General features: G+C 33.9%; 1 protein-coding gene across 1 annotated transcript in view; it reads right to left on the bottom strand.

Annotated features, from left to right (window-relative positions):
• Positions 1-26,899, bottom strand: part of LOC111059179 (discoidin domain-containing receptor 2-like) — a 566,524-nt gene that overhangs the window by 27,429 nt on the left and 512,196 nt on the right. The window contains 1 exon segment of the mRNA XM_039429976.1: positions 16,291-16,501. Within this exon segment, the coding sequence (XP_039285910.1) occupies positions 16,291-16,501 (211 nt within the window).

The raw sequence follows: 26,899 nt of genomic DNA, 5'->3' as shown, positions 1-26,899 counted from the left end.
ACTCTTTAGTTTGTAGTTTGACATAATTCATTCACTCTTAATTTATTATTTCAATTGAAATTTACATTATTTATAGAAAAGTATTTCAATGTCAATTATTTATATCACTAGAACGTAAATTGAATATTGCTTTGTTAAACACCTGTATAAAAGCATCTGAATCTGAATATTTAGCTGTCTTTCTCAGTTTGTAATTTGTGGCAAACCCTTGTTTTTGTTGAGTCCATTAATTTGAACCTAAAACCTTCGAGAAAACAAAAACATCTAGATTGTGAGATCAACTTTAAAGTCAGCATTGCTTGTAAAATAGCATTGATGTTTTCCATTCAAACAATGATCACAGTTCAATTCGAATGTCACTATAATCACTAGAGTAACAAACAATAATTTTACTATAATATATTGCAATCAAATACCGATAGCTTGGTAACAAAGATATACAGGATTCATCAATTTCATTGAATATACCAATTATATCTGAAGATCTTTCCAAAACAATGACAGCGAATGAAAGTTGAGTGTTGGAAAAAATTCACCAATCGTACACTAACCAATGAGAGTCGTCGTGGATACAGGGGCCTGTTTCATAAAACTTACAAGTCCTGTAATACAGGAGAATCACCATTCCAATGTTCAATATAGCCGATAAAATCAGCTGTTCCTGTATTAAAGGACTTCTAAATTTTTATGAAACAGGTCCCAGGTAGTGGGAGTTGAGCAAGAGAAAATTCCACCAATCGCAAGCTAACCAATGGGGAAGGAGCAATAATTTCCTCATCACAACGACAACCAATGGGATTTGAGTGTGTGAGAATTGGACAAATCATAATCCAACCAATGACGGAGTAGCAATTTTGTTGTCATGGCCACACCATGGAATTTTAGTAAGTGAGAGTTTAATTTTACTAGCTAATAAATGAGAGTAACAGTTTCGTTCCCATCAAGATAGCCGATTATTGAGGAAGAAAGAATTTTTTCCTAAAAAAAGAAAAAAATAATTTTCTTTTTTAAAAAAGAGAATAATTTTGCAAACCAATAAGAGAAAAACATTTCGAAATAAGGCAACATCCAATATTATTATTCAGTAATGGAAAAAACAACAGAATTGAAGCTAACCATAGATTATCATCCATCAACAGAATTTTTTTCATTTGTCCTGCTGTTATTACTCTGTTGTATATCCATACTTTTCCACTGTTAAAATTAAACTTGAATTTTAAAAAACACTTTTGAAGTGAAAATGCACTTACTTTTGTAGTGACGATCGTTTCGACCTGTTGTGATCGTCACTACAAAAGTATGTGCATTTTCACTTCAAAAGTGTTTTTTAAAATTCAAGTTTGCTGTTATTAGTTTAAAAAATGTATTTCTTATTTTTAGAACTCGTGGCTGGAGCTCAAGGCTTATTCTTCCAGTCACGCCAAAAACTATTGTATTTTAATGATTAGTTTTATTTGTGAAAATATTTCTTGTATTTGGCAATTAATTCATTATTATCCATTCATTAACCAATGACAGCAATTTAATAGCGAATTTTGAATTGACAATAGAATCAGTGTTATTCAAAGTTGATTCTACCAACTACTACTACAATATATTAGTTCAATATAGAAAAGAATAATGTTCCAGTTCTGCACAAATATCTGTTAGGCTTCTAAGTACCCTTTTTAAAATTATTTATATTTAATCACGACAAGTTTTCATGTGGATTGAATAATTTTAAAAAGGGTACTTAGATTTATATGTTTATTTATATTCAAAAGTAGTCCTAAAGAGAAAAAGTTTGATTTCTTTCATCTTATACTTTTAAAATCTTCAAAGTATAATATTTATTTTGTCTAAGTTGATTTATCTTTGAAACTCGTATTTTTTTGTAACTGGGCACCCGCCGAAAGACCTTCTGGTTTGGCAGGACCCTCAATTGTTTGTATTGTGAATAAAAATTTTGATTTGATTTGATACTGTTAGGCTTCCTATAGAATTCATATCATTACCATTATTTTGTAGGTCAACTAATTTCTCATCATACCATCATTTTACTTAAGTATCGAGGTGCTACCTACTACCATAGAGAAACAAAAACCATATTATTTAAGTATTTCGTTCATCTCTGCTACTACAAAGCAACCAATCCACAATTTCTATCACTGATTTTAAACTTCTCTTATCCTCAAACCCATTCTTCCTTTATTCTCTCACTCACTCCATTGTGACGCGACAAAAATACAATATGGCCGATGTGTAGGTTTCATATTAGTGTCGAATCTCCAACTCAAATTAGAGATCAACAATGGCGTAAATTGGACTAAACACTGTCATTATGTCAGGACCGATAATATCATTTGAAAGCGGCAACGTCATTATTATAATGCGAGTGCGCCTCACATCAGATGACACATCCTCTGCCCACTGATAAGCGTATTCGCCCTCAAATTTGACGTTTTTGAACTCTTAAATCTCGTCTGATGGTCTATCATGCTGATTGAGGTCTACTTCCTACTCAATCAACAAATTCATCTCTCTCTTTCTCTCGCTCCCTCTCTCTTCCACTGTATTTCTCTTCCTCTCTCTTGCTTTTCATCCATTCTACTCCGTATTTCTCTCTCTTGCTCTTTCTCTTTCTTGCTTTTTCTCTCTTTTGCTCTGTCTCTTCCTCCCTCTCTTTTTTGGTTCTCTCATTTCTCTCTCTATCACTCCCTCTCACTTTGTATTTCGCTCACTTTTGTTTTCCTTCTCTCACAGACTGTATTTCTCTCTCTTTTGCTCTTCCCCTTCCTTGCTTTTTCTCTCTTTTGCTCTGTCTTCTTCTCCCTCTCTTTTTTGATTCTCCCAACACCCCATGTTCTGGTAGAGAGTTAGTGGGAAGGATACTTCGAATATTCTTTCCGAAGAATGGACATTGATATGTCCAAATCTCCGCCAATTTATGTAGATGCATAACAATATTATCTTTAATTATTACAAATTGCTTTTTTCGTATCATATACAGTTCAATAATTATTATTTTCTTAGTCTATATTATGTAAATCCATCTATAATTTTGCTGTATTGTAAGCTATTTTATATAAGTGTATAAGCCAGTATATATTGTAATCTACATAATAAAGTACTCAATCAATCAATCAATCAATCAATCTCTTGCTTTTCATCTATTCCACTCCGTATTTATCTCTCTTGCTCTTCTCTTTCTTGCTTTTCCTCTCTTTTGCTCTGTCTTTTCCTCCCTCTCTTTTTTGTTCTCCCATTTCTCTCTCTCTCCCTCCCACTTGGTATTTCTCTCTCTCTCTCTCTCTTTCCGAAGAATGGACATTGATATGTCCAAATCTCCGCCAATTTATGTAGATGCATAACAATATTATCTTTAATTATTACAAATTGCTTTTTTCGTATCATATACAGTTCAATAATTATTTTCTTAGTCTATATTATGTGAATCCATCTATAATTTTGCTGTATTGTATGCATTTTTATATAAGTGTATAAGCCAGTATATATTGTAATCTACATGAATAAAGAACTCAATCAATCAATTAATCAATTTCTTGATTTACCTCTATCCCACTCCGTATTTCTCTCTCTTGCTCTTCCTCTTTCTTGCTTTCTCTCTCTTTTGCTCTGTCTTCTTCTCCCTCTCTTTTGGCTCTTTTACCACTCCTTTTCACACCTTCTCTGTCTATTTTTCTGTCTCCATCTCTTATCTACAGTCTCTAATTTTCAATCGACCATTTCTTTCTACTTTCCTTCTAACCTCCTCTCACCCTTTCTCTCTTTCTTTCTTCTTCTCTAATTTGCAAATTTCTTTTCTCGTTTTCTTCTCATTTTCTGTCTCTATTATTCTAGACTGTCATCATAATACAGATTTTTTTTCAAATTCATGTCTTTTCTTTACCTTCGTGATTCCATTTTGCAATGTATTTCTATAATTTTCCACTTGCCTTAGGTCTCTCCAGACCTGGAAAAAAAGAATAAAATCAATCAGTCAATCTAATTTCCTCTCTCCAGCCCTTATTTATGAAAAATATACTCTCTCTTATTATCTCATTCTTCCCTCCTCTTCTTTCTCATACCCTCTCTTTTTCCTCCATTTCTAATTTACACGTAACTCTCTCAACTCTTCCTTTCCACTTTTTCCCCTCTTCTAATGTTGTCGGCCCATTCTTTGTTTACTTTCCTCTCTATATCTTTTTAATCTATTTACCCTCACAATTATTCCTCTTTCTCCCTCTGCACTGGCGCTCTCTGCTATAATCTCTCCTCCTTATTCATCTCAAACCTTCCCTCTCACACTTACGTACACAATTTCTCTTGATCTTGTCGTCAAATATGATGAAAGTGATGATAATGACAGGCCCCAAATTCTGTGTGATGTCTGACGACATAAATGCTTATTTCCTGTCTGGGTCTGATTTGTACACTGATTCTATCCACAACATTCTTTCTCTCTCTTGCTCTTCAAATTTGTACCATGTTGTCCTCTTCTAATAGAGGATGATGTACTCTATAATAGTGGACTCTTTGATCCTTTCTATAGTAGCTGTTCATTTACAAAGTTTTGCATAAATGAATATTTACACATTCATCCATTTCTTTCAATTGTTGCTCATTTCTCATTATTGCTAATTATTTTTCTCAGTGTATATTCAAATGTTTGTGATATTCCAAGTTCTGTTTCCCAAAATATAATCCTTGAAGGAACTCAAATAAATATTGAACAAGTTTCTTTGATTAATTTTTATGCAGTTTGTATTTTGTATTGATTTATAATCATGTAATGCCATTTCTATGGAAGCAGAGATTTACTTCAGATAATAGATAATTGAGGAATAGTTCAATGATTTTAGGATCTTCATCAAATTTTCACAATTCTTTTCATGTTCTCAATTCAACGGCGTTGTAGTTAATGGAAAATAATCACGATTTATTTGAGAAATCATCTATATAATAAGAGAGAGTGAGAGTAGGGTTGTGTTTGTTCGCATAAAATATGCGAACAAATAATGCGAATTGGATATTATTATCCAATCGGATACTGTTATCTATTCGTAAAACTAAAATTTGAAGTAGTGTACTCCATCCAGTCATTGCTGCCATCTAACGGCAGATCTCAGCAATGTTACGTATCACATCGTCGACCAATCAGAAGGAAGAGGGCGGGGCTTGGAAGTAGTAGTGGTAAAACTGTCTGTGATTGATCGATGACTTTCATTCTTCGCTCGGTTTTGCCATTGAGTCCTCTATGTAGAGGACTTCTATATTTGAAAGAATTGAATTGTATAACTAATTCACTAAAACTTCACTCCACCTTTCAATAAAACTTGACAATAAAACACCTTACTATATCTACAATCCCTCACAATACCTATAAGTTATATATATAGCGAGTTTTTGCAACTTCAGTTATGTCGCTTCTCGCACTCCAATCGCCATCTTTCCTTGTTCACCCAGTCTCCTTCAAAGAGACCTCTACTCTCCATTTGAATGTGGACATTGGATACCCATTTCTTTCAATACATTTCTCACAATACCTAATCATAGAAAACTTCTATACTGTATTCTGTAACCTAACTTACCAAGGAGTAATTCTTATTACAATGCACCCAAATCCTTGTCTTTTTTCGTAAGGGCTACTTTCGAATGAAAACAAAAACAAAAATCTTAGTACCCTTCTTAAAATTGTTCACTTACGACATGTTTCATCAAGTACTTGATAATGTGATTTTTTCTCTTCCTCTTATCAAATTTGTCAATTTTATTTCTTTGTAATGTACGATTCTATGATTTATTATGTATACTTAATACTGATATGTGCACCCAGTGAAAAACCTTCGAGCTTAGAGGGACCTTCAATGTAAATATTTTCTATATATAATAAGAGAGAGTAGGGTTGTGTTTGTTCGTGTGTTCGTTTGTTCGTTTGTTCGCATCAAAACATGTCAACTTGTGGATTGCATACTGGAAAAACGGGAATGATTTAGATCTCCAAATTTTGAACATAGATTCTAAAAATATCAATCTCGTGCACCTGGAAGCCCAAATTTCAATTTTCCTTCTAGATTTTTCATAATTAATGTTCAAAATTCATTAATAGTACATACAATTTCAAAAAAAATCACCAAATCATATGGTGGAATTAAAAAATATTATTATACAGGTATACAGGTGTAAAGTAGTATAGGAAAATTATGTTTGACGCATCATCACGTCTTAACTACTGGACTGATTAACTTGAAATTTTGCATATAGATTCTTGCTTAACCGGGGATGGTTACAAACCTATTTTAAATTCTTCAATATTTGATTACATCAAGTTTTCAGTTCAGAACATTTCTCTTAAAAGGGTAATTAAAAGATAGGTAAGATTAGGGATCCTTTTCGAATGATAAAAACAGGTTTTCCGTCACATCCAAATTTTTTCCGCCATTTTGGAACCACCACTTTGAATTCAAACTTCTTTTTTTAATTGAAAGGTGGTCATATGATAGGATTTCCAGAGAAAAGGTATGGTAAGAGCCGCACACTGATATCTCAAAACCTTTCAAAATTTATTCTCATTCATTTCCTTTATTATAGTATAGAAGATGATAGATAAATGGATGATATATCCATCTATCTATCATCTTCTATACTATAATAGAGGAAAGAACTGGCTTAAAGACGTATACACGTGTAGAGGATAGGGAAATTATGTTTGACGCATCATCACGTCTGAACTACTGGACTGATTTACTTGAAATGCAGCTTATAAATTCTTAATCAACCGAGGATTCTTATAGGCCTATTTTCAATTCTTCTGGATTTCATTACGTCAAGTTTTAAAATAGACCCTTGCGAAGCACGGGTTACCTGCTAATGTTCAATAAAACTTGATTGATTTAATGGCATCATAGACGAAGCATGTCGTAAGTAAACAATTTTAAAAAGGGTATACTTGGATTTTTATTTTCATTTCTACCCAAATTCTTATTTCTTTCAAGTATAAACAAACCAACGCCAAAACTTCTAGTTTAAACGCATACTCCCACTTATTAATGATCATAATTCAGCACGTGATCTCAAGTAAATGTGAATGAATGTAACCTGTTCTTCTTGCAAGTACAGTAAACAAATGAGCATACGAGAGACAGAGACAGCACATATGAAACCACAGCTACCGCGCCAGCAGCATCTAAACGATGTTGTCAACTTTGCAGCCCTTCCCAGACTGCAAGTTGTAGTCGTCTAGGGTTTAGAAAGGGCGTTGACAGCCCTTATTTGCCAGGGCACATTATAAGCTGCTTAATTATTGGTTGATTACTCCCTCGGGCTGCGTTATTCAATTTGAAACAACGGCTCTACATCCTAGCTTTATCCCTTTCTGTTACTGTTACATTCTCTCCTTCGTAGCCTACTGTTTCTCTCTTCTTCTCTTAACTATTCTCCTCTTTCACTTACATCATCGCTATCTCCATCTCTTTTCCTCTTCTCTCCTTTTATCTCCATCGTCTTTCCTCGTTCTCCTTTTCTCTTAATTCTGTTCTCATTTATTTCTCTCTCTAGCTTCTGTCCACTCCAATAATTATTCTTCCTCGATTTCTCAACTTCCACTTCTGTCAGCTTTAGTTGTTATTGTTTCCGTGTTGAACGGTAATTGCTTTCAACACCACTTTCAATTTTAATCATCGATTCTGGTTATCCTTTTCCTGCCTCTTTCTCTTTCTCTTTCTCTCTCTCAATATTCGATCGCTATTCTGGTTATTCTTTTTCTGCCTCTTTCTCTTTCTCGTTATCTTTCACTTTCTCTTACTCTTTCTCTCTCTCACTTTCTCTTTCTCTTTCTCTTCCACTTTCACTTTCTCCTCCTCTTTCTTCTTCTCTTTCACTTCCTCTTCCTCTATCTCTCTATTTGGTAGAGAGTTAGTGGGGAGGATATTTTTAATATTCTTTCCGAAGAATGGACATTGATATGTCCAAAGCTCCGCCAATTTATGTAGATGCATAACAATATGATTATTATCTATAGTTATTATATTACAAACTGCTTTTTCATATCATATACAGTTCAATAATTATTTTCTTAGTCTATATTATGTAAATTCATCTATAATTTTGCTGTATTGTAAGCTATTGTATATAAGTGTATAAGCCAGTATATATTGTAATCTACATAAATAAAGTTCTCAATCAAATCAAATCAAATCTCTCTCGCAACGGTCGTGTGTTGATAGGAAGGATTATTTTATATCCTTTTCAGAGAATCGACGATTATTTATTTGTTAGAGCACTGACGATGTATGAAGTTACATCACAATATTATATTAACGTTATTCTTATTGAATCCAATCTTTATTCTCATTGATTAATTCTTTATACTTTGTGAAATTCGTTGAATAATTAGCAATGCCGTAAATTTATGTAAATTAGTGTTTAAGCCAGTAAATATTGTAACCTGCATGAATAAAGAACTCTAATCTAACCTCTCCCTTCTTATTTATTCAGCTATCTCTCTTTTTCTCTCAATGCTATCTACGTCTCTTTTTTGCTTCTTCATTCTATTCTTCTTCTCTCTCTTACTATCCTCTTCTCTTCAATTCCTCTTTGGTCTCTGAATTTCAACCTGTGCCTGTTCTTCTAGTCAATGCTTCCGTGTTGAAAGCTACTTGCTTTTAACAGCTTTCAATTTCAACTCCCATCATCGACTGCTATTTTGGCAGCTAGCTGATTGTATTATTTTAAGACCGTATCGGCCTAATGATTGGAGGTGATTACTGAGGATGATTGATAGTTGAAAATTGGTTAGTTTTAGAAAATAAGAGATGGGAAACGATGAATTAATTATTAAATCAAATTATGATAGAACGGTTTGTTTCATGTTTCCAAATCATTGCATGGACATTTTGGAACTTTCTTGAACAGTTGAACTGATTAAAGGTTATTGAGATTGCTGGAAAAAAATCTGACGTATAACTTAACTTCAAAATCTGAGAAAATGTTCAGATTGACTTTATGAATTAGATGTAGGATATAAACTGTTGCTTTCCATCTATATAATAAGAGAGAGTAGGGTTGTGTTTGTTCGTGTGTTCGTGTGTTCGTTTGTTCGCATCAAAACATGTCAACTTGTGGATTGCATACCGGAAGAACGGGAATGATTTAGATCTCCAAATTTTGAACATAGATTCTAAAAATATCAATCTCGTGCACCTGAAAGCCCAAATTTCAATTTTCCTTCTAGATTTTTCAGAATTAATGTTCAAATTCACCTATGTTACCGTAGGCTACATGAAGTTTCATAGCCCAAAGTGTGTCTTTTTATAAGCAGGTTATAAGACTGGCATTTACGAACGTCTAAGTAGCGCTGCGGTAAAAAGCCTACTTACGGAGCGATAGTTTCTCGGTTCGATTTCCCGAGGTGTCCAATTTTTTTGTTCTTAATTTATTCCCTCGAAACGTATTATTACCAATTTTTTGAAGGAATTTGTTTTCATTACTATTGAACTTGGATTTTATCAAATAATTATTTTTAATGTAAAATTTTGCCACCAGTACAAATGAATTGGACATAGTCTTCATGCTGTAGGCCTATAATTGAATTTCATAAGAAAAACATGAATAGATCACAATAAAATAAGAAATAATTTATATTCTTTAGTTATAATGTACTATCAGACACGAATTCCCAGTGAAACGAGTATGTTAGGTATTTTGTTTGGAATTGGGAAAACAAAAGGCTGCCTGATTCAAATTGAGGAGGATCTTAATCAAACTAAATTTTATTGATGTATTGGAAAAATCAATATGATTCTGTGAGGTTTCCAAGTATTGTGTATTCTTCAGTTTGCTGCACCGAAAGAAACGTTTACGCCCGAGCCGTAGGCGAGGGCGGAATTGTTTCTTGAGTGCAGCAGAGGAACTTTGTGCACGTATTTCACATTAAGTTTTTCCTACAGTTACCATTGAATATGAAAAGTGGGTAATTATGGGTAAAATTGCCTGAAATCCATCAAATGTTTTTCTGTGTAATTTTATTATTGATAAAAACCTTAAACCTAGAATCCTAAAGTCCTCGTTGTCCTTGGTTATAATATATAATGAATAATAATTAGCGCGTTGTGCTTCGTTGCACCTCTGCTAACTATAGCAGCCACAGCAGTCACTGTTACCAACTTCATTTTGATTTTGCTGCACTGTTGCTCCATATAACCTACTAAGTATTTTGCGTTGCCATGTTGCAAATCTGGAGTGCAGAAAAATTTTTCCCGCACTAGAGCGGAAAAGTGATTCTTTGCGTTCTGTAATCAGTGCAGCAATGGCCACTTTTCAACGTAACTGTAGGAAAAAGTATTTTTCGCTCGTGATGTACACAACATTTTTCCTCCATCTACATTTTTTTATAGAAACTGCAAATAAAATCATTCTAATAACTTACATATTGGTGACAATGATTCCTAACAACATAACCTAAATCTAAAACCTAAAAACCGGTCGTCTGATTGGCACTGCCGATTGCGCTATCTATCAGCAAAAGATGTAACAATTATATCAGCTGAGCAGCTACCAAAAATGGCTGACTCCAGATCACGCGATTCAGATTTGAATTGCAGATCAAAAATATTTGTTGGCTGGTATTTTGAATAGAATAAAATATTTTAAAAATTGTATAAATTTTTATTGTCTACTAATATTAAGAATATAATAATTATCATACAAACATATATTTCATGAGTTAATCAAATTTCTGGTTGTGGTATTGAATTCAGTTGACTCAATGACAGACACCTCTATTATGCTTTCTCATCTGAGCTTAGACCTTCTAACCTATTACAATGTAAGTTTCAAAATAGAGATGCTCCCCATGTTATTTAAATGGAGTCACTTTTACTCCCTAGGGAGTTTTACTGTTTTTTACTACCGAGAGCGAAAAAGTGACACTTTAGTATTAGGTTTCAGGGAGTAAACTTAGTACTTTAGACAGTAGGTGGAGGAAAACATAATTTTCCTATCCCGTACGTGTTTAAGTAACAATAGGTATTTGTATAAACCATTTCATTCCCTTATTATAGTATACATAATTTTGGACAATTTCTATCTAAATTTGGGAAAGGAACAGTTTTGGGCTTTAAGCCTGTTGTTCCTTCCCCAATAATATTCATAGTTGAGAATTATATTGTATGTAACCTATACATCAATGTATGAATAAATAAGTTTTTCAACTTGGTGCTAACCTTATAAAGTGACAGAATTCAAATCTTGTTTAGAAACCTTCCTCACCTGGTGAGGAAGGTTTCTAAACAAGATTTGAATTCTGTCACTTTATAAGGTTAGCACCAAGTTGAAAAACTTATTTATTCATACATTGATATATAGGTTACATACAATATAATTCTCAACTATGAATATTATTGGGGAAGGAACAACAGGCTTAAAGCCCAAAACTGTTCCTTTCCCAAATTTAGATAGAAATTGTCCAAAATTATGTATACTATAATAAGGGAATGAAATGGTTTATACAAATACCTATTGTTACTTAAACACGTACGGGATAGGAAAATTATGTTTTCCTCCACCTACTGTCTAAAGTACTAAGTTTACTCCCTGAAACCTAATACTAAAGTGTCACTTTTTCGCTCTCGGTAGTAAAGAATATTAAAAATATCCTCCCCAAATAACTCTCTACCAAAACAAAAGATATGAGAGACAGCTGGTGAAAGGTCAATAACGCTGGAGACACACGAGGTCAGCTATCTCTTCGTAGTGAATGATTTAATAGAACCAACAGTTTGCAATTCAATAATCACATTTTCTCGGATTTCAAGCTTATTTTCAATTTTAGGTGAAAATACTACTGGACATTAATTGCAGAAATTTTCATGCTCAATCTTTTCCACTTGGAATTTTTTGTTTAAATTGTATATGAAGGCTGATAATTGGGAATGTAAAATCAAACTTTGCATAGATGGTGCAGTGCTCCTGAAATTTTCACAGATATGAGACTTGTGGCAGTTGATAGAGGTTATCAATGAATTTTCTAGGTATGACTTCAATCAAAATCGTTGGAGCCGTTTTCGAGAAAATCGCGAAAACCCTGTTTTTGACAACATTTTCGCCATTTTAGTCGCCATCTTAGATTGCATTTGATCGAAATTGTTCGTGTCAGATCCTTATTGTGTAAGGACCTTACGTTCCAAATTTCAAGTCATTCCGTTAACTGGGAGATGAGATATCGTGTACACAGACGCACATACACACACACACACACACACACACACACACACACACACACACACACACCACACACACACACACATACAGACCCAATACCCAGAAACCACTTTTTCGGACTCAGGGGACCTTGAAAGGTATAGAAATTTAGAAATTGGAGTACCTTAATTTTTTTCGGAAAGCAATACTTTCCTTACCTATATGGTAATAGGGCAAGGAAAGTAAAAAATATAATTCAAGTATTTGATTCATATACATTATCCTTTCCGAGTACTTGCTGTGAAGGTGGTATTGTGTTTGTTATCTATACTGAATAAAATACTAGATATTGCACAACCACTGATATCACCAGAGATTGATTGGTTGTTTGACTTTGAAGCATCTAAATTTGAAAATCAACTTTGTGAAAATATTCAAGGGGTGAAAATTCTGTGACTTAACCTATTTGGGACTGTGTTTAACCTTATTTGAGGAATAGCACAAGGTTAGCTTATTTTTCCTCTCCCTTCCACTTTGATGATGTACTTATTGTATGAATGAATAAAGAATTGATAACGGTGTAACAACCAAAACCGAAATCTCATTTTCAATAAAAATGTGGTTGAACAATATTTTTGTCTTTTTTATTCAGCGGACTTTATTCTTCTCAAGTTCAACCTCTCAAGTTTCAAGTTTAATCAACGCTTAGGAAGATGAAATTCTTGCATTTTTTTGCTTAAGCGATTCAAATTGAGATGATTCCGAAATTACATTATTTTATTAATTCTTATGGCTTTTATCGGCAGAGAGATCCTTTCGAATGTTCTGCCTTGCCGTATTACCCAATGTCATTTCCTATCAACACTCAAGTTTATAGGTTATGTATTGGGTTCTTCATGTTTTCTCACTAAAAATTTGCACTTTCACTTCCTGAGCTTTTATTTTATAAAGTTTAAAATTAAGATTATTTTATAATAATATTCATTCAATTTTCTTTCATCAGAGAAACAATCGGGATTTGAGAGTCAGGAATCAGTTCTTAATAGAAATACTGGAATTTGAGTCGTATTTCTTAAAAATTTGAAAGTCTCATGAAATGGAAACAGTTATCATAGGAAAAACAGTTCTGTTATAAACAATTCCATAGTAAATACTCAAATACTCTATGCTAATACATTCACACGCTAGTGAATAACGCACTAGACAACTCCTATCTGTAGCAAAATAATAATTTCAACAAGCTGAAAATGATGGAATGCAGAAATTCATTGCATTGAAACTAAAGAAGGCAACAAATTATTTAAACAGCAGATTGTTGAAGAGTTCTAAAAATGTTCTAACATTTGTTTCTCTTTATTGCATTGATTTAATACCAAGAACTGATAAAAACTTTTTTCTCTCCCTATCATTTTTATGATGTACTTATTATATCAATCAATAATAAGAATAAAGAATAATATTTATGAAGAATATAAATAAAGTTTCATGAATAAACTGTTAAAAAATATGATCGACGTAGAAGATTGTGTGAAGGCTCTTCTCATAATAAATTTATGACTATCTTTTCCTTCAACTCGATTGACAAAACGTCATCGTTCACTTTCATTGGGCCCAAATTGAGTTGACTGTCCACACAGTAGGCAACAGTAACTGTGAACGGTGAAGCAACTGGCAAAAGATGATACGCGACCAAAATGAGTTTTCTGGCCAAGAATTGAGGGTCAATTCAATTGACACTCTCTCTCTCATATCAGACTCGTGAAAAACAACAGAATTGACAATAATTCAGGTTGGGGAAATTCTGTTTTCTGCCACAAGAGGGAGTAGCAATGAACTCTCTAAACAGCTATTCCGTTCACTCACATCATAGAGTGACGAAAACTATATTTCTAGATTATTTCTGTCATATCTGCTCATAAAATTCACCTTTTCCGAACTATTCATTTATTTATTTTTACATTGATACATACAATATCATTCTCAATATATTATGAATTCGGACATTTAATTGAATAGAGATCTGATTTTTCAGATTTTTATTGTCAATCTACATCTCCTTTCCTCTTAATTATTTCCTTTTTTCTCCCTCCTATTCGTCTTTCGTTCATGCATTTCCTTGCATGACTCCTTGCTGTCTATTCTTGCTATTCTCTCTCTTTTACAGACACTCTTTCCCTCTCTTATCACTATCACTCTCTCTCTGTAGCTCAGTTTATATATCTCTCTTCGATTTTCACTCTCTTTCTGTCTCTATCACTCTCACTCTATTTCTCACTCTCTCTCTGTCTGTACCTCTCTCACGAATTCTCTCTCAGCTGGAAATTAATTAGCGAGGAGGGATGGTCTTCCCAGACGGGTCTTAATTAGGAGAGGACCCCTATCTCACACCATAGTCACATCCTCGAATAGGAATAATATGGATACGTGTGATATCGCCCTCAAATTGAAGGGGATCGCCCTTTAAAGAGTATGTACTACTAGCTGATTGAATGCGTGATAGCTGGGTGAGAGATGGACGTGGCATATCACCTTTAAAACGACTCTAATGTTGTAGACAAGGAGAAAGAAAAATAAGAGATCAGAAGAGTTTATAAGTGCAACAAAACAAGATGAGAGGAAGGAAGAGAATGGTAGAAGATGTTAAAAGTTACAAGGAGAGAGAATATGAAGAAATATTATGAAATACCTGCGCACAGGTTTTAAACCTATGCAGGTATCATTTTCCCTCAAATATTACCCGTAATTATTTATAATAGACATTATATTTCTTCTAGCAGCAATGTTACTTTCTTATTAATAAACTATAAATATATAGCTACATTTAGCATCAACTTGCTAATGCAATAAGTAAGTTCCCTTATTGTTTTTCGTTTTCTTTGTTTGCAATGTTTTTTGGAAAATAAAGTTCAAAGTTCAAATATAACCTATGAAATATTGATGAAATACATCTATTGAGAAAATATGAAATACAATATTATGAAATACATGTATAAAGATTATATATTCTTTATGTATAAAGAATATGAAGCAGCTAAGACTATTAAGATAAATAAGAGATGGATTGATGATAATAATCTTCTTTGAATTCACATCTTTTGAAACACAAAATATTCTGAAAAAATATTCAATAGTGATTACTATTGAATAACTAACTTGAATAGTTGGTGAATTACTTGAATAGAGATTTTAATAAAAATAACATTATTGATGAATGAAAAGAGCTTCTTTTAGAACTCAAGGAACGCTCCCCCCCCTTGAAATGTTATTCGTAGATGGCAATCTCAATTGCAAGCTACTGTTCTATTAAGTCACACGTCACACGATCGACCAATCACTTGCGAGAACACTATTATTATAGTTAATCTAGATAAATAAAATAATATAGGTTTTTCATTTATTAAATTAATGAATCCAATTAAAATAGTTAACATTGAAAATGAAACTCTTCAGGCTTACTACTAGTCAATGTCCACAATGCACTTTCATTGGCTGATGCCTCTACGTCATAACAGAGACTCCATTTTGTTGAATGTCACCATACAAATCAATAGAACGTGATTGTTAGACGACTAATTTTTTGAGATATTATTGGGATAGTTTCTGAATGATCATTCAATTAAGAGGATTGATTCCACATTGTAGAATGGATATTCAGTTATAACTTGGATAATTATTAGCAGAGGAAAAATAAATATTGTATAATATGAAAAATATTTGGAAACTTAATAATGGCTTCACTAGCGTAGACCAAAAAATAAAGGCCGAAAAATAAAATCGAAGAGTAAAGCCAGTAAAATCGATTTTTGGAAGTTTGAATCTTTGCCGTCCTTATGAATATTATTAGATTAAACGGAACTTGACGAACATAATCTGTTTAATCTGATAGGATATTTATAAGGACGGCAAAAATCGTACGTCCAAAAATCGATGTGTGTGTAACTAGCCTAAAAGGTTACTAGTGATTCTAAAAACATGCAATCCACTTATTTCATGGGAATGAAGTTAGGAACAAAATGAGGAAATGAATGGAACGTTCTGTAGCTTCTATCATAATTCATAACAGAAAATCAGTAGGCTTTTATGAGTTTCAACAAGAATATATTCGTTACTCACCAGAATCAAACGACACCTCACTGAGCAGCAACCATCGTGAGGCAAAGTAAAGCTGAAGTTTTAAGTAGCGACCAATCCTGTGATGTAGTTTTACGGTGACGTTACGTGCGTGCTCCATCACTAGATCGGGCATGTAGGAAAACTGAACAGGCTCGCCGGAAAACTGACGACCACTGTTCACACTGAAGTAGACTTTCGCTTGAGAAAACACCTGCAACAAAATAGAATGAGAGTTTAGGAATTGAAAAAAGTAATAAACAAGATTGTTATTATAAAAAACATGTACAAGATTCATCAATAATGATAACAAATGAATGACAACGATTCATTCATAAAAATAAACAAGATTGCTATTTTCCAAAAAACATATAAAATAATATATTCATCATTATTATCAATACTGTATTGAAGAGGTCCAATGATCTACTCATGAATTCACGAAAGTGTTTTTAAGGACCTTTATAGTTGAAAGTATTTTAAGGCGAACTATCAGTAATCGAGAAGCTCTCACCCTAATATCACAGAATACAGCATTCTTTTGTATTCTGTGCTAATATCTAGTCCAGTCAAACGGTCGTTTTCCAGGAAACAGCCCCGAAAATTTTTTCTCGACGGTTCTATATGTATTTTGGGGCGCTGAATTCGAATCCTAAATTTGCTGACACACCAGAGGGCGGCTTTATCCTCAAAACCCCCCAAAAACCCCAAAATTTCGGAATTTTTTCAATTTTCCCATTTAATCGAAAGCATTCGCTACAAAATTAAAGATAATAAAATTTCCAATTGTCACGCAGGACTCTACTATTTTTGGTCCGGAGCTACCAATTTTCAAAAAGTGGTATTTTTTAAGGGTTTTACAAAACTATGCAAACTCACTACTTCTACTGTATACAACTCGGATCTTTCTTTAGTAGTGATAAAAGACCACATATCACATGAAAGAACAATTGATTCTGACAAAGGATTCCTCAGGAATTTCCGAATTTGTATTTGTGGGACATATCTTACAGCTGTCCTAGAGTTTCATATCCTAGAATTTCAGCCTGTGATGTAGATAGTGAAATAAAAATGATATGAAACAAATCTGTTTCAAAAAGACCTACAATGAATCATCGTAATAGTAGTTCCTATTATTTGTGATAATAGGTTGAAATAGGGTACAGTTCCGTACAAATCTATCAATGGGTAAATCCTATCTGATAGTCTGATAGATCTGAAATTACTTTTCAGAATGAAAGTATATACTAAAATGGAGTGTGGAGTAATAGAGAATGGAGTACAGTAAAGAATATTATCTAATAATGAATTTGGTTAAAATCTAGAATGAGAACAACGTTTTTTAATGGGAGACGCGATGGATAGGCTATAAATATAGTAAATACATTCTATTGCAATGGTAATACAAGCCATGGTAATGTCATGTTAATACCAAACTCAATTACTGTTAAATGATAATGGACAAATTAATCGGAGTGTCAAACGGAATTCAATACTTTAATCCTCATTCATGCATTATTTCCCCTTTGTGTTACACGTGGCTATGTGTTACACACATGTATTTGTGACACATGTTGCACTTGAAGTTCAAAATCAAATTATGCAACAATTACCCAAAACAAAGTTATCTGTTTCCGAGAAAACATCCAGCTGAAATTTGAAGTAGAAGTGACATTTATTGTCAAATGGATACGTATAATCCAATTTTACTCTCTCGGATTAGCACTTATCGTCATTCATTAGTTGGGGATGAATGAATGTGTGAGCTTAGTAAGGCTTTCCTTTGACAGATGTGAATGGATGCATTTTGCAAAGAGAGACAAACACATGCTGAAACCAATTTGTCTGGAATTTTCCCTTTTTTGTGGAGATGTTCGAATGAGTCATGGGATAAAAGTGACAAATTTATTAATTCGTTATTTTTCTTGAACGGTTATTTTAATTTATATTTATTTATTCTATCATAACAGACGACAATAATGTTGAGACTGTCATAAAAGCAAAACTAGCTGCCGCAAACAGATGCTATTATGCTCTGACCCAATATTTGAGATCCAAAACCCTGTCCAGGGAAGTGAGAATACAAATATATGAAGCGGTCATAAAGCCAATTGTGCAGTATGGAGCAGAGACATGGGTTTTGACAAAGAAGGAAAGTGAAAATACAAATATATGAAACAGTCATAAAGCCAATTGTGCTGTATGGAACAGAGACATGGGTTTTGACAAAGAAGGATGAGGATCTATTAAATATTTGGAAGTGAAAGGTTTTGAGAAAGATATTTGGCCCTGAATATGTTGATGGTGAATGGCGAATACGATCAAATCAAGAGCTGCGTGATCTGTATCTGTACCAGAAATGTCAAATTGTTGACGAGACGTTTGAGTTGGCTGGGACGTGTTGAGAGGATGAGTGACTCAAGAATTGTAAAAAAGGTCTTCAGAAACAACCAGGAGGGAGAAGGCTGAGAGGACGTCCGAGAAAGCGTTGGCTGGAGGATGTGGAGGACGACATTAGGAAGCTGTGTGTCAGGGGATGGAGACGTAAGGCTGCCGAAAGAGACGAATGGAGAGGTTTTTTGAAGGAGGTCAAGGTTCTCAATGAGCTGTAGCGCCAAGGAGTAAGTAAGTATTTATTTATTCACCTAAAATATTTACAATACAATGTACGAGATACTCATACATTGTATCACATTACTAATCCACGGGATATACCCAAAACGGCTTACATTAAAATACATAATTAATGAAAAACAGTTCAAGCTTGGTAACGAAAAAGAATATTTCGCACCTAGGGCCCAAAACAAAGTTATCTGTTTCCGAGAAAACATCCAGTTGAAATTTGAAGTAGCAGTGACATTTATTGTCAAATGGATACGTATAATCCAATTTTACTCTCTCGGATTAGCACTTATCGTCATTCATTAGTTGGGGATGAATGAATGTGTGAGCTTAGTAAGGCTTTCCTTTGACAGATGTGAATGGATGCATTTTGCAAAGAGGGACAAACACATGCTGAAACCAATTTGTCTGGAATTTTCCCTCTTTTGTGGAGATGTTCGAATGAGTCATGGGATAAAAGTGACAAATTTATTAATTCGTTATTTTTCTTGAACGGTTATTTGAATTTATATTTATTTATTCTATCATAACAGACGACAATAATGTTGAGACTGTCATAAAAGCAAAACTAGCTGCCGCAAACAGATGCTATTATGCTCTGACCCAATAATTGAGATCCAAAACCCTGTCCAGGAAAGTGAGAATACAAATATATGAAGCGGTCATAAAGCCAATTGTGCTGTATGGAACAGAGACATGGTTTTTGACAAAGAAGGAAAGTGAAAATACAAATATATGAAGCAGTCATAAAGCCAATTGTGCTGTATGGAACAGAGACATGGTTTTTGACAAAGAAGGATGGATCTATTAAATATTTGGAAGTGAAAGGTTTTGAGAAAGATATTTGGCCCTGATATGTTGATGGTGAATGGCGAATACGATCAAATCAGAGCTGCGTGATCTGTATCTGTACCAGAAATGTCAAATTGTTGACGAGATCAAACTGAGGCGTTTGAGTTGGCTGGGACGTGTTGAGAGGATGAGTGACTCAAGAATTGTGAAAAAGGTCTTCAGAAACAACCAGGAGGGAGAAGGCTGAGAGGACGTCCGAGAAAGCGTTGGCTGGAGGATGTGGAGGACGACATTAGGAAGCTGTGTGTCAGGGGATGGAGACGTAAGGCTGCCGAAAGAGACGAATGGAGAGGTTTTTTGAAGGAGGTCAAGGCTCTCAATGAGCTGTAGCACCTAAAATATTTACAATACAATGTACGAGATACTCATACATTGTATCACATTACAATACAATGTGATGGGATACTCGTATATTCAAAATTAATCCACGGGATATACCCAAAACGGCTTACATTAAAATACATAATTAATGAAAAACAGTTCAAGCTTGGTAACGAAAAAGAATATTTCGCACCTAGGGCCGAAAATAAACTTTTCTGGCTCGAAATCGGTTTTCAAGTCAGAGGCCGTAGGCCGAGGACTAGAAAAGATTGAGAGCCGGAAAAACATTTTTGCCCATGGTGAGAACGTTATTTTTCGCCACACAGAGAAATAAACAATATAAATATGAGAATAATTGTTTATTAGGCACTTCCGAAAGCAAAACAGGAAGGTCATAGCTCTAGCAAATCTGAGGTAATCTGAATATCAGGAAATTTCTATGTATTTTTATTTTTTATTCTGATTTGTCTAAATAACCTAAAAGATTATGTCCAATTCTGTAAGAGGTTGATTTTATACTTTTTATTCTTCCAAATGACAATAAGATGATATTATTATAAATGTTTTGATTCTTGAATGATAAACACAAATAATGAAAAGTTTTTTGATCAGCTATTTTAGCACACTTGAAATTTGGCCAATCTGAATGTCAACGTCAACAATGCTTGTTGTCATTGACTTCGGAATTTCAGGTTAGAAGTTCTATCCTACTCTGAAAATCGAATTTGAATAGTTTATAATATATATCTTATCTGTATTTTATTCATCCAAATAAAATGATAGTATCTTATTGCAGAATACTTTTTCAATTCTAGAAGCATAAACTGATTCCGTTTCATAAACCATTTTGTAAACACGTTCACATCAAATCAGAATCAGCTGACTTCAAGGTTATTTTACAGCCCTAGGGCCGTAAAACTTTTACCGGCCTGGTCAGAAAACAATCATTTTCGGCCTCCATATGATGCACGAAAACCGGCTCATTACATCCAAGTGGGGCGAAATAGTATATTTCGCACCTAGGGCCGAAAATGAGACTTTTCTGGCTCGAAATCGGTTTTCAAGTCCGAGGCCGTAGGCTTAGGACTAGAAAAGATTGAGAGCCGGAAACACATTTTTGCCCATGGTGCGAACGCTATTATTCGCCACACAAAAAAATAAGTTTTCATTTGTGCGTAAATGCGTCGTCGACCACGACAGGGTGAGGATCTCAGTTTGGGTGGAATTCAAATTGTCTAAATAACCTAAAAGATTATGTTTTTTAATAATAATAATAATAATAATAGTTGGCCTCCACATCACCCCTTACAACCAACCCGTTCCACCACATGGCGCCAAGTGACTAGTGAGTATATGCTTGGGCAATTTGCGTGCAATAGAACGGCACAAGTGGCCTTTATTTATTGCAACTGTCATAAAATGTCATAATTTTCAATTATGTTCTAATGTTTTATGTTTTAATTTTATGATTCTATGTTTAAATGGGAGGTTGAGTTTATACTTTTTTATTCTTTCAAATGGCAATAAGATGATATTAGTATGAATGTTATGATTTTGAATAATAAACACAAATAATGAAAAGTTTTTTGATCAGCTGTTTTAGCAGACTAACTTGGACAATCTGAATGTCAACAATGCTTGTCATCGTCGACTGCGAAAGTTGAGGTTAGAAGTTCTATCCTACTCTGAAAATAGAATTTGAATAGTTTTAATATAACTTATTTATATTCCATTCATCCAAATAAAATGATGGTATCTTATTGCTGAATACTTTATTCAATTCTAGAAGCATATAAACTGATTTCGTTTCATAAACTATTTTGTAAACACGTTCACATCAAATCAGAATCAGCTGACTTCAAGGTTATTTTACAGCCCTAGGGCCGTAAAAATTTTACCGGCCTGGTCAGAAAACAATCACTTCGGGCTCCATATGACGCACGAAAACCAGCTCATTACATCCAAGTGGGGCGAAAAACAAATTACATCTCAATTATTTTTATGATACATTTCTTTTCAAATTCCGGTAAAGAATCTCTATTTATGTCACAATTTTCAGATATTTTATAGTTAAATAGTTGAGGCATAATTAAAAATGATGAAAAGACTTGAAATGTTGTCAAAGCTACACTTTATTTCAATAAAAATTAATATTTTACAGGAGCATGCTTTCGTGAATATTAATTTTTATTAAAATGAAGTGGATTTTTGACAACATTTCAAGCCTCTTCAATTATGGAAACGTTCCACAACATCAATATTCATGCCAGAAACTTAATTAAAAATCATGAATATTGAATGCAAGTAGTATTTGGTTTTATAATAAGAAATGTTCATATTATAAAACCAAGTTCTATCAACTCTGAATGCTGTAGACCTAGTACTTTCTTAAGTACTGAATGATTCATTTGCATGACAAATATCTACGATAATCCAGAACCAAGCTCTCTCGTACTATAATCGACAAAGCACATACAAAATTAGTACTTTAGTTCAAATAACAGGAACTAGATGCCAATAATAGTACTACAAACAGGAAGCTATAACAAACAAGCTTCAAACTCGTAACAAACGATCGTTAATATCGGCGGGATATTTGAATTTCCCGCGTCGCAGTCGAGGATTTATATCGAAATTGAAAAAACGACAGTAAATCCGCGTTTGAAAATCATCGCGCGCTGTAATTTCGAAACGCGTCGTTTGTCTTTCCGCTGCTTCTGTGTCTAAATGAGAACGCGATGAGAGAAAATGGGACGTCCAATGGTAATCGAGAAAGAAATTTATGGATGGTAAGAAGTGAGAGTGAGAGAGAGAGTGGGAGAATGAGAGAAGGTGTGAGAGAGAGAGTGAAGGAGAGTAGGATTGGTTGAAGAAGATGTGACCAGATGCAAGAAGTAGAGGAAGAGAAAGAATAAAAAAATTAAAAAGAGGTGGAAGATAGAGTGAAGAGAAAATCAGTGAGAGTAAGAAAACCTGAAAGAAAATTATAAAAATAAGTGAACGAAAAGATTATTAGATAGAAGGAATGATAGAAAATGAGAAATTGATGAAAAAGGCGATTGGGTAGATGAGATCAAACAGAAAAATAAGCAGAATAGTTAAAAACGAAAAGACAAAGAAATTGTCGAGTTAGTATAGTATACCAAATGATAACAGGATTACAATGTAACAGTGAGAATCAGCAATAATGAGAAAGTTTGATGGTGGAAGAGAGAATGATGAAAAACGATCAGAGAAGAGGAACGGAATCAATATTAATCAGTTCTAATGCAGTAGGTAATGTAGAACAAGGAAAAAGAAACGAAAATATTTTTCCTCACAGGAGAAATTCGAAATAGAACAAATATTCCCAAAAAAGGAACTATACTCTGTACAAATTAACTTTATACTTGGGAGGGACATGCGCAGCACAGAGAAGGCACACAGAGGTAGGGATACAACAGCTGCGAAGTTGCCGTTCTAACCAGCCAGCATTCCTCTAATTTTTCGTGAGTATTCAAGCGCTCATGTTAAACTTACAGAGTTTCCTGTCTGGAATCCTTAAACTTTAGTTGAATAACTCTAATCGACAAATTGGCAACTGCGCTTCCATCTATGACTATTCATCACTGTAATTGGCTGATCTCCCTCCATTTCTCTGCGCTGCATATTCCTCCAAGTCTGAAGTTAATTTGTACGGAGTATAGTTGAAGAGAGTCATTGGGTGATTGAAGAGGCCAAGAATTCAAGAATGAGCAGAAAGTAGCAGGAGAGAGAAGTGATACTGAAATAGTTATTTGTGCAACTAGTGCGCAAAGTGACAGTTTGCTGCACCAAAAGAAACGTTTACGCCTGAGCCATAGGCGAGGGAGGAATGGCTTCTTGAGTGCAGCAGAGGAACTTTGCTCACATATTTCACATTAAACTTTTCCTACAGTTACCATTGAATATGAGGAGTGGTTGATTAAATGATTATAGGTAAAATGATGGCTGAAATCCATCAAATGTTTGTGTGTGTGATGCTGTTATTAATAACAGCCTTAATTCATTTAAAAATTAATAATCCAATTGAAGTTGAAAATTCTTAGCCAAAGTTTTCATTTTCACTCATTCAAGAATCAGAAAAAATACAGATAGAACAAAAAATTTGCATTCAAAATACACGCCAGCAGCTGATTGGGATGGCTGCAAGATGGCTGAACCGACAAGCGCGCGACCTAGCGGGAAGAATCGTACCTAAGTTTGTTTCATCCAGCTAAAAACTACAGAAACAGGATTCAGAAATTTAGACTTTTGCTCAAATTACCAAGAAAAATGCTCAAAGTAAACTGAAAAATATTTATAAAAATAACATAGACAACAGAGAATATTTATTGTAGTATTGTTATGTTTTTATTATTTTTATTTATATGAATATTGAACAGTAATCATTCAACCTCAAAATTCGAATTTTATAATGTATATTTGCTACTTTTCTCATTTCTTGCAGTTGAAATAATAATTATCATAGAAAAAAACTATTATTAATTATAAATGATGAGAATTTGTAAATGATGATTATCTAATTATGATTTAGATGAACATTATTCTTGTTTTGGATTTCTAGATTGGGATTTTATCATAAATGTAGGGTAGCCATTGAGATGATTCTTATCTAAATCTAACCACAGTCATTGTTACCAACTTAATTTTTGCTTTCGTGCACTAACCCTCTATATAACCCACCAACTATTTTGTGTTGCCATGTTGCAAATCTGGAGTGCAGAAAAAATTTTTCCCGCACTAGAGCGGAAAAGTGAATTTTTGCGTTATGTAATCAGTGCAGGAATGGTCACTTTTTAAGGTAACTGTAGGAAAAGACAATAATTATTAAGATGGAGATCATCACATCACCAGAGAGAATACAATGTATAAGAGAACTATTATGAAAGCTTATTATGAAAGAAAGAGAGAGAAACCCGATAACACCCCGCAGTGGAGCAACCTGACTAACCAACCAACAAACCTAATGAGAGATATTATTCATAACCTCACTGTCACCACATTATTTACCTTTGCTTCCAACTTGTTCAACATCTTTATTAATCTCTTATTTCTCTCTCTCATTATTTTTATTTCACAAGTTCTGTTCAATCCACAACTTAATTATTCTTCCAGTTCTCTCTCACCCACTCTCTCTCCCCTCCTCTCTCTTTCTTACTCTCTATCGCTCTTTCTCTCACTTTCTCTCTCACTCAATCACTCGCTCTCCTTCTCACTCCCACTCTCTATTTCACTTTTTATTCAACTGTTATTCATATTAGTTGAGTTTTAGCTCTAAATTTCATTGTTATCATCGACATTTTTCATAGGCATAGTTTTGAATCTCTATTGAGAATTTATTTTTGTGAAAATTTATTTTGTATTAGTTTTGAATTTGAAGGTTAGATGTTCTGTTCATTTTTCTAATTGATTTCAATCTTGATTTTGTTATCATAGTATTCATTTGTATGAAATGTAAAAAGTTGTGTGGCAAAGAGGACCTGGAGTCCTAACTCCGCCCTTAATAAAGGCAATCAATCAATCTCTCTCTTTCCAATATTCTCTCTGTCTCTCAGTCTCTATCTCACACAATCACTCGCTATCTGTCTCACTCCCACTCTCTCTCACCCCCAACTGATTCCTCATGCGATATTCTATATTCTATGCGATATTAATTTATTCTACTTTTTCATTATCTTTCACCTTTCTTCCACTTATTATCAATTTGTCCTTTCAGCTCTCTCACACTCACTCTCTCTCTCTTACTTACCATTTTATTCCACATGCCATACTCATTCCACTTCTTCATAATCTTTCACTTCTCTTCCAGTTATTATTAATTTTTTCTCGCAATCTATACAATTGGTGCATTTGTATAGATATATTCCAACAATCATTCCCAGATTCCAGAGATAGCGAACTTTTACGGAGAAGAACGTATATATAGTACCAGAAAAAATTAATATTTCCTCCCAATTTCAATTTGCACCGCTCGTGACTGGTGATTAAGTTATGAATAACTCGTGACTCGTGACAGCTCGTGAGTGAATGAAAAGTGATCACACGAGTTTCAGAATAAGTTGCACGAGTGGTTTGCTAATTGGAATCAGCTGGAGCTCATTACAAATACAGTAATACAGTTCACAGTAATACATTCCACAGTAATACAGTTCACAGTAATACAGTTTGATACAGTACAGTTGCTATAAGGCTGTTCATTTCTCACCTCAGCTACCTGCTGGGTTTCCACATTATCAAAGTGGACACGAACCTCCCCAACTTACAAGCGGTTTCTTTATTAATTACCTACAAGCAACTCCAGAGAGAATTATAAATCTAAAATGCCCTTGTTATTTCCGTGTTCCAATTGTGTATGTAACATTTATTGATAATGTTGTTCGAAATTTAAAATCACTTTAGTCCGGGTCACGTAACTTTTACACGAGTTTTCTCTAACTGGACCCTGTAGCATGTTAAAATCATAGAATAAATAGACAGGCTCGAATCTGTGGTTGAAATACAAACTAATAATTTGAGTAGTCAGCTCGTTAATAGAATAGGAAATAACTAAACTGTTAGCTTGTATTTAACAATAAACAGGGGCAATAGGCCCCTGTTAGGCTAATCGATGAGAAAGATAACTGGAAAGAATAAATAAACATACTCGAATCTGTGGTTGAAATACAAACTAATAATTTGAGTAGTCAGCTCGTTATTAGAATAGGAAATAACTAAACTATTAGCTTGTATATAACATGCAATAGGCCCCTGTTAGGCTAATCGATGAGAAATATAACTGGAGGTAGAAAATCCATTG

Source organism: Nilaparvata lugens, chromosome 6, assembly GCF_014356525.2.
Source record: "Nilaparvata lugens isolate BPH chromosome 6, ASM1435652v1, whole genome shotgun sequence".
NCBI classification, from domain to species: Eukaryota; Metazoa; Arthropoda; class Insecta; order Hemiptera; family Delphacidae; genus Nilaparvata; species Nilaparvata lugens.
This window is presented reverse-complemented; position numbering and strand designations above follow the sequence as displayed.